Below are 10359 nucleotides of genomic sequence, written 5' to 3'. Positions count from 1 at the left end.
GGCCATTTAATCTCCAAGTCCCCATCTCTAGTTTTGATCAAATAATATTTAGTTTTGACAGATTTGCAATGATAATATTGGTTTATATTTTTATTTATTTGTTGTGTAAGACGTTAAAATGTTCCATCATTTTAGGATGTATCTTGTTGTTATATACACCGTTATATTTTTACGTTTTAATAATATTTTATTTTACAAACATTATTATTTGTTAATTAGTGTTGTTAATTTATTCATATAAAATATTACCTACCGAAATAATAATGTTTAGTATGTGAAATTTTATTCATTTGTACATAAATCTATACTATTATCATAAAGCGTAAACACACACTTCTTTGTTGCTTAAGGTGTCAGCAATTACAGCATAGTTTTGAATAATTCTTTTTTTAATAAAAAGCCCTGCTCTTACGTTACGCTTTAGGCTATATATTTTCACGCCATTAAACTTAGGTGTAAATATTTTGGATAAACACTCTAATGTGGGAAAGTACCTTAAGTTGCTGCCAACATCAAGGAAGCAATATTGCCAAGTTTTGTCATGTCATGTCATTTTGACATTTGCAATAGATGATTTGACAAATGTGTACAATGAAATGAAATTTTTATAATTTTATGCGGATGAAGTCGCATGGGAACAGGTAGTCTATAATGAAAAGATGCCAGAATTAAGTTACTAAATGTATAATTTTAGAAACATTATACAGGTTTGAACCTGTAATAGAACGAATTACTTAAATTACATCTGAACATATTTTCCGTCTTCTATTTTCTTAGGGGGCGTAAAAAGAAAATAATATTTTTCCAATTATTATGAACAAGGACTATTTCAATTTAAGTTCAGTGTTGCTCTACTTTTGAATAAAATAAATATAAGCTTTAAAGAGTCTCGAAGCGAGCAGGAGGCGGGCGGTAGGCAAACTGATTTACAGCGCAGTTATTACGTTCAGGTGCGGCGGCGGGTAGTTTTGTTTCATCGCGCCCCCTCCCCTACCCGACCTACCCCCAGCCACCCCCCGCACTACAGTACAGTTTCGTCGCGTCTGAAAATTAATTCCTCTACATAATCAGAACTTCCGTGAACGTCGCGCCCGCCGTGCCGCCTCTTAGAGTAGCTTCACTCCTTATTGTTATGTAAAAGGGATTTGATTTGTTCTGTTATGTATTTATACTTTATATGCTATTATATATTTTAAAGACTTGTATAGATAAATTGAAGTTAAATACAAATGTGTAACATTGAAAATTGAAAATCAAACTAACATTTCATAAATAGCTAAATAACGACTACAACTAAGGTAGTAAACTATTTGCCATGCATATATACTTATTGCATCAACATATAAAAAAACACACTTAAAAACCAATTAATCAAAGCATAGTAAATAAGAGTAAGCAGTTGTTAACTAGATTATTCTCTTAATTAGATGATTCAAGTTCTACAACCAAGAATCTTTAATCTAAAATTGGGGTTTCCAGTTTTGTGAGACATATAATTTGAGTTATATAAAATCGAAGCGACAACATCCGAGCTACTAATCGCTATACCGTCGAGCGCAGTTATAGTTGAGACAAAAAGGCCCAACGTCATAATTAAAAAAATCTCGTGCCTGCAAAGAAAGGGGGAAGTGGCGTGAAAGCAAGACGGATGGGGCGCCGCACAGGGGCAGTACAGTGCCGAGACAATGTCGCGCTTTGGACGCGCCGCTTAATCATAAATATATCAAGCGTGGAGGCGCGCGAAGGCTGCGTACACATTGCGCTACTAATACATACATAACACCGCTTATTTACTTAGTCCAAACACTTTGATGTTGCAAAATTGTATTGGCACATTGTTTATTACAATCCTATATGACAGAGTGAACAAACTTTATAAAATAATGGTTTAAAGGCTGAAGTAGATTCAATTTGAATAAGCCGTTTGTTCTTACAAAAATATGTAATATAATAACGGTAGTATATGATGGCGCGAGTTGCATTTGTGCCAAAGTCCGACCGAATACGCCGTGATATGGTTGCTTGTTGGGTTCTCCTTTAATGGACATGGGTTGTTAATAAATCAAGAATCTGAAGTCTTACCTTATGTACTTTCCAAATATCATTGTGCTATAAATGACAACGAAACAACAAACTGCTTAAATACTAATTTTCGAATTAATATATTTTTCCCAGTGTGAAGTTAGCTTAAGAAGCACTAAGGAGGCCTGCACATGAGTGTATGAAAGTTAAAAGGGGTGTTAAAACAAAACGGATGAGTTTGGACAAAGGAAGGAAGCGACGCGTTCCTAGGATTACAAGCCTTTTGATATCACGATTTGTGCAAGCAATGTCGGATACCTAACATATTTTGATTAATGAATGCTTCTTCATTTCATACATAAAGACGTTCAAAGGAACGCGCCTCATTGTCTAAAGATCATTCGCTTTTTTAAAACCTCCTTTAATTTATATTTGACTTGTGTGCGTGGGTGTACATGGAAATATTAAAAAACATAATATTTTATATAACCGTTTTAAGTGTAGCTATTCTATTGCTGCACACTTATAGAATACAACAAAATAATGATGTAATTAACTACAATTGGACGTAAAAACATAAAAATCTTACCTCATTCGCGGAACAAAATAAAACCATTTACAGTTATATTTTAAAAAGTATCTTTGTTATAAAATAAAGGAGGCGGGGATAGATTTATTTAGTTTTATATTCATCTCGAACTGCTAATTTGCCGAGCGGTTAATTGGCTAAGCTAGGCGATGCCAGCCAGTGCAAGCAGTGCCAGTAGCACGTAGTATACTTATCTAGAGCAACATGCGTTGTGCACTCGCCCCGCATTGTTCCGCCTCCGACGGCGAATAAGTAAACGCTGTTAACTTAGCCTGCTTATTAGGGTTGCCAGTCAAAATAAAAAACAAAGAAAAACTGACGTTAAAATTAAGGCAACATTATTTTGATGCATACACTAAACACACAACGCTTAATATGAAAATTAATTATGTAATGTTTATTAAAAATTAGTTAGTTTTCTGACTTCTAAATAAACTGCTATAATTTGAATCATAATCATTTTTAGTTATATTAATTTTCACACATTCTATCTACATCTATATGTATTAAGATGCATGCGTGGTCAAATTGAAAACTTGGAATCACTTCATTTGAACCCCAACTTTTCTTTTTAAATAATTGAAAAAAAAATCGAAAATTAATTACTCTACAACACAAAGCTGCAAAGATGTCGCTTCACTAGTTCCGATTAAACGTCCATCATCGATAAACAAATGAATACACATTTAAGCGTGAACAACCCTAGCGTTCAGGGAGGGAGCAACTCGTTCGCGTCTCGCTTATAAATGCTATTTTAACGCGGAAAAAAAGATTAATTAACTAATTGAGACGTCGGATGCTCGCAACACGCGCGCAGCTTTTTTATCACGACTCATGAAACCATTAGCGGGGATGCGACTACGGAATAAGTTCGCGTATTGGAAAATTATTTATTTCACACTTTACGGTTTACTGAACCACAAAAGCAACCATTTTACAAACACTACACCGTTCTGCGGACAAATTTTTTCTTCAATATACGTAATATGCATCAGCGTGTGATTTAAATATTGATTTTTTTCAATAAACACGTACGGACGTATCTATTTTAAATCTATTATATTTATTTTAATCATCATAAGAATACAATTAACATAATTAGCCTTACTTTCATAATAATTAAGTAATAAATAAAGAACTGTCTGCTGTTTTCCGTAAAGCCTTTTATTAAAAAGAACAATAACGAGCGGAAAAAAAAGTAATTTGGAATTTAAAGAATCGCGAGTACAGCAAAAAAAAATAACTATTCTTTTTTAACGTTGTTTGTCGAGACATATTTAATTCCGGCGCTATCCGACTGGCAACGAAATTCCACAACATCTGAAACAATGTGACTCGAATGTTTAATTAGCGCATTGCAGCCGGGTAGAGGGTAGCGGGGGCCAGGGGGAGGGGGAGGTGTTATTCATTAAAATGTTTGCGGAAACTCGTTTAGCGCCGCTGCGGTGGGCGACGCCCGCCCAGCGATCAGGGCTGCATTTTCATATTAACTTGTCCAAATCATCAACTTATATTTATAGATAGATAGTTTAACAACATTTTAGATTACTAGTAGCTAAGTAGTACTTTATTTACTGAAATTTAACTGTATTCACTGTTTATCCGTAAATGTATGATAAGATGGATATAAAGAGGTTTTTATTTTACTTTTTGTTTTTATTTTAGACTAACTGTTGTCATGCGACTGCAAATGTCAAAACGACATTACATGATGACAAGCCATGGCAACCTTGCTTCTTTGATGTTGGTAGCAACTTATGGTCTCTTTTCCACAATAAGGTTTTTATCCAAAATATTTAACCCCTAAGTATAATGGCGTGAAAATATATAGCCTAAAGCGTGACGTAAGTGTAGGGCTTTTTATTAAAGAAAGAATTATTCAAAAATATGCTGTAATTGCTGACGTCTTAGGTAACAGAGAAGTGTGTGTTTACGCTTTATTATAATAGTATAGAAGTATAGATGATAAGAATTAGCGCTTAGCCATAGAAGGATGTAGTGATTAAGTCAGAAGATGTTACGTGCTAGTCTAGTAAGTGCCTAAGTGTTACTTGTAGGTATCGCTTATACGTCCTATTTAGACAAAATCTGTGCTATTCTCGATATGTTTAAGTTTGGGAGCTTCATACTAGTATAATGACTTATTAAGCACAAATAAAATCGACTTATGAATTAGTTATATTAATTTCATTATGTTCTTAATGTTTAATGAGACTGTCAGCCCTGAGGGCGCGGTTGCGCGGGGCGATGGCGGGGGGAAATATTCATTTGCTCGTCGCAGCCTCTGCAACCCACTTAGTAGACTCGAGTGTCTTCTGTGAGGCGATATCTCGTTACTGCGAGGCTAGTCTGTTGTTTAGTTAACAAAAATTAATATATGCTATCGATAGTAGGCACACCCATTCAAATGTTACGATTAACGGATAATGCTTTTCGCGTATCTGACGATTGTAATCTCCTGTAGTATTTGGTAGAATTTAACTGTGTATTTTATTGGCACTGACATCTAGTTTTTCCGGTTTTTTCTTTTTCATATAATTTTAAATTTGTACTTAACTACAAAGAAAGTAGATTTTGTAATAAGGTTAAAATGGGATGCAATTATTCTCTGTTGCCTTAATGTAGATCACACATTTACTTTATGAAATGCGTATGTTTTTGTTTTTTATGGCTCTAACAACTATATACTGATAAAAATCTTAAGTAGTTCACTTCGTAAGCGCTGCATACAATCTGATAGACGTCATTTATATGAATTAGGGATTTCAGACAAGGCCTTATCATTTAAGACGATTTTTATTGATATTTTGAGTGTTTGTATACTTAAACTTTACTAATATTTATTGTTGTTCAATAATGTATTGGATATGTAGTGGACAGACGACGCTGGCGCTCTCTCGTATCGGAGGCCAAGACCCACTTTAGGTCGCTTTGGTCGTTTTGGTCGTTTTGGTCGTTTTGGTCGTTTTGGTCGTTTTGGTCGCAGTAAGTAAGTAATAATGTATCACAACGGTAAGTACCTAAAAATACAACGAGCGGCATTTTAAACTGCTGAATAGATGCGGTAGTAGAACTATGCAGTCAGGCTAACTCTACTGAAACTAGAAGCGGTTCCTCTTCGAAATAGTAACGGGCAACGTTTAGTTCAAGTTGAAGCACATTTTGACATTTGAATATGCTATATTCAGTATATATTCCCTTATATTTTCATATATTCCCTTTTAGTCGAAATACAAAAATGAAAAGACATTTTGTCTTCGGCTTTTAAAAACAAATCTATTAGATATATTTGCCTAAATATTTCAATTCTGTGAATATTTCATGAAAACCCAGTTTAAAAAAATTTAGATCTTATCTACTTTACATTGCTGCGTAGCACGTCTACGGCGTAGAACGTTCGAAATTTGAAATGCGTCTCACATAGTAATAAATTATCTTCATATTTGAAATCATACAATTTGTTTGATTTTAAATATCAACAAAAATAAATTAGCTTATTTATGTAAATGTATAAGTTCTTTTATTTGCATAAATACAAGATACACTGCCGGCCAAAAGTATGCGACCACTATGTATACAGGTTATAATTTGCAAAATATTTTAAATCTGCGTATGATAACAAAAAACAATATGAACACCTGTGTAATCTACAAATCATTTTCAATGTAAACACCATTTCTCTTATCTCTTACACAATGACTATGCCAGAAACATACATAAACATAAGTACATAAGTACATAAGTACATAAGTACAAAATAACCGCGTCTAAAATATTTGGGATTTTTTTGCTTTTTTTTCCTTAATCGTCCCCTAGTGTTCTTAGAATACTTACTCATAAAAATGAATTTCAATAGTAACTAAATAAGTGAATTAAAAAACACCTATAAGTTTCTAAATAATTATTTAAAATCATCAATCAAAAGCGTACAAAAGAGTATCCTTTAATAATTTATCTATTCATTTTATTAATTTACAAAACCTCTAATTTCATCATTAAGTAAATACCAATTCATTAAAAAAATCGCAATCGTCGACCGACAATTTTAATCAAAGCGCTCGACATTTAATTAACAGCTACGATATAAAGTTAACCGCATTTATACGAAATTTGTATTTACAGATACGGCCATAACTCAATCTACACCTGTTATAAATACAACCCCTCGACGCGGCACGCTATTGGCTGAATTTTTCAACCCCCAGAGTGAACAGCCAATCAAATGCTAGCGTTATATTGTTGAGGGGTGGAGTCTAGGGGGATTTCACGACTGGGATTTTGTTGAAGCAAACAGTTGAGTGACGATCTCGTAGAGTAAAGGGACCTTACTCCGTTAACCCGTTTATCGTATAACTTCGCGTTGAACCCGTAAAGTGAAAGTTTACATGAAAATTCACATTCAAAAACACTGAAATTTTTAATTAATTGAAGTAAAATATGTAGTGTTATTCAAATAATCAGTTTTTTGAAGTATTTGAATTAATTACAATGGCTGGACCGTATCTTTCGCCGTTGCCGGGCGATTTGCTGACGGAGTATATGTTTGGTCGTCGTAGACAGCGTCGGAACCGAACGACCTTTACTCCGCAACAACTAAGTGAGTTGGAGTCCCTCTTTCAAAAGACTCACTATCCCGATGTGTTCTTGAGAGAGGAAGTGGCACTACGGATCAGTCTTTCCGAAGCTAGAGTACAAGTAAGTGAAGTTTCTATGTATAAAATATAAACGTAAAAAATACCGTGAACGGGAGCTTTTGAAGTGAAAACTTACGGTTAAAGTAGTTAATCTTCTTTTAGCGGGCGAAAACCGACGAGCTTTAAGTTTTTAAATGACACGGAGTATCTAAAAGTTTTAGTTAAGTTTACTTGAGCGACACAAAAGCAAATACGCTTGAATTATTTTTTTAACTAGGCATATTAATTTTGGTTATCAGCTTATACAACTAGCAACAATTTGGTATAAATGGTTTAAAAAATAAATAAAAAATGAATTGAAGCGTATTTCTTTATGCCTCAATTAGTATTATTAAACTATATTGTAACAAACAAATAACTTTGATGTTTCCAGTGAAAACTAGTCAAGACTTTTTATTTATGAAAACTAATGAAGCTGTAGCTTGTTTAATGCGTATTAAAAATATATTTAGGCAAAAACTTTTTTTAATAATTCATTTCCAGTAATTTTTGACAGCCATAAAGTTAGTTTTCGTGCACTTTGTTAATTGAAACGTATGTAATGTAAATATTAATTAAACAATTTGTATAACTTTTATAGTTGTTTACTTCAGTGTGTTTTTTTGTAAACTAACATATTTAATGATATATTTCTTTATATTAAAAGGGTCAAACGAGCGGCGTAAACATCAAGTGAAAATGAACCCTATAATTGATCACTAGAGTAAATTAACGTAAAATAAGATAAATCTAAATTGTTTATAAAAAAAAAACGATAGCTTACATTTAACATCAATAAATTAACAAATAAAATCTACGATTTAATATTTTTGTATTAATATTAGGCAATAATCTTGAATGATTTTAAAAGGAGCGGAAATCTGCCCTTATTAGTAGCACAATAAAACTAATCTACCCCATCTTAAACAACTTAAATTGACTTGAGGGGTGTGAAGACACGTCTTTCAAGGCGTCTCTTCGTGTTGCGGTTTTCAAGTTTTCCCATTCAATATAAAGTTAACAGATTAGTTACGGCGTTTAGTTTTCATAGGCCATTACATTTATGAAAAGCTAATAAATTTTTTTGAATTTAACAAATTGGCGTTATGAGCCAATGTCATTTTAGGTATTTTAGCTATTTAAAAACTGCAGGTTAATTACATCTATTTGATTAGTTCATTTCATTAAATTCTAACAAGATAAACTACGAAAGATTGTATTTTTGGTAAGATAGCATTTATTAATGATCCTTATACTCATCGGACACCTCTAAACATTACAATAAGATGAGTGATAACTTAAAATTAAAACATATCAAAGATTCAGTACTTGTCTTTTTCGCCCGCACAAATAATTGAATAACGCCAATCGAAAGGAAGTGGCGGTCTTTCAATAGTATTTTGGCACCCCTTACTCTTTGCGTCTAAACAAGCACACTATCACCTCTTACTATTCTATAAGACCCGTCCGAAATAAATTATGTTTTCGGACCGTCGGATCCTTTCGCAGTTTTGGAATTTAGTACTTGAGTTTAAAATACCTATCCCTACACGAACGCGAAAACATTGCTGTTTTTGTTTTTGAATTTACAATTTTTAAACGTTTTTTTAAACGACTTTATGTACCTAAATAAGTGAATCATACTCGTCGTTTGCAGGTATGGTTTCAAAACCGACGCGCGAAGTGGCGCAAACAGGCGCGCCTGCAACTACTGCAGGACGCTTGGCGGATGCGCTGCCTCGGTCTCGGCACACCACCATTGCCTATGCCAGGTAAAATTCTTTAGCTTTTATTAAAATACTAGCTTTCGCCCGCGATTCCATCCGCAAGGAATTAAAAAAAGCATAGCCTATATGTTCTTCCAGAGTCTATGCCAAATTTCATTAATATCCGTCCAGCCGTTTCTGTTTCGAACAATTACAGACAACCATTCGTTTGTCTAAACTTTCGCGTTTATAATATTAATAAGATATTTACAGGCACAATTATTTAATAAGAGACATTACTATGCGAGGCAAAGACTGCTAACTAATCTCACTCCAACTGTGAAGTCCAAAACGATTTACAAATAAGTCAATGTTTTTTCAGTATGAGTTTAACATTCTTGGTAAACCTCTTATTAGTTAATGCACCAGAATGAGTAAAAGATATGTATTACAGGACATGCAAAACCACCAGACTCATCATCCGAAGGAGGTGAATCTCCAAACGACAAAGATTCACCCGAACCATCACCTGCTATGGATAATAGAGAACTGAAGTCACCCGATACTTACCATCACAACGGCAACTTAGATTCCATACCACCGCCGGTTCACGAAATGCCACCTCCGATGCAATACACCAACGAAGACAGTAGAATGATGCAACAACCGTTCCCATTCCCGCCATTATTGATGCCACAACAAATGGACAATGAAATAGTACCGACTGACTTACGAGTCATGACTTCTAAAACACCTAACTGTCATTGTGGCCCTACAGTTCAAGATCTAGATGAACCGCAAAACTTGGCTTATAGACCGAGAGAAGATCTTAAAGATACAAGTGACAGCGATAGTGATACAGAAATCGATCTTACATCTCATTCATCTAAAGATGATGATTTGCGTGAATCAGAACGGCTTGCTAATAGAATAGCAACCAGCATCTTTAGAAGTGACACGGTCTTGCACGATCTTGTACCAAACGATCTCAGTCTGGGCGCGGTAAAGAACATAAATGATAGAAATCTCAACAGGAATAATGTTACAATGTAAATTTTATAGCTGCGTCTGTATTTAGATCGCATTGAATAAATTCGGTATTAGGTTATCTTCATTAGTAATAGTTATAGCTACACTGTTAGATGGTTCTTATAACTGTTTAGGCTGTTAGTTACCTTCAGTTTTTTTAGTATTTCTCTGGCGACTTTGGAATACTTTTGCCGTATGTAAAGGACATAATTCACTGTCTGTCCGTCCGCACAATTCTGTCGTAGTTTTTCTCCATTGTAAACAATTCTCAGGATTTTAAAGTCGATTTCAGACATTTACTTTGTATGTTTATTTACTAATAATATATTATGTGTATAAT

The 10359-nt window shown here is 34.0% G+C and overlaps 1 protein-coding gene across 1 annotated transcript; it reads left to right on the top strand.

The window, feature by feature from the left end:
• The first annotated feature begins 6925 nt into the window (after positions 1-6925).
• Positions 6926-10107, top strand: LOC106109748 (aristaless-related homeobox protein). The gene is made up of 3 exons (XM_013291349.1): positions 6926-7306; positions 8942-9056; positions 9445-10107. Exons 1-3 carry the CDS (start codon positions 7100-7102, stop codon positions 10041-10043), a joined length of 921 nt encoding a protein of 306 aa, XP_013146803.1. The 5' UTR covers positions 6926-7099; the 3' UTR covers positions 10044-10107.
• Positions 10108-10359: the final 252 nt, after the last annotated feature.

This window comes from Papilio polytes, unplaced genomic scaffold, assembly GCF_000836215.1.
Source record: "Papilio polytes unplaced genomic scaffold, Ppol_1.0 DF821067.1, whole genome shotgun sequence".
Lineage (NCBI taxonomy): Eukaryota > Metazoa > Arthropoda > Insecta > Lepidoptera > Papilionidae > Papilio > Papilio polytes.
Note: the sequence above shows the minus strand (reverse complement) of the source record. Positions and strands in the feature narration are given on the sequence as shown.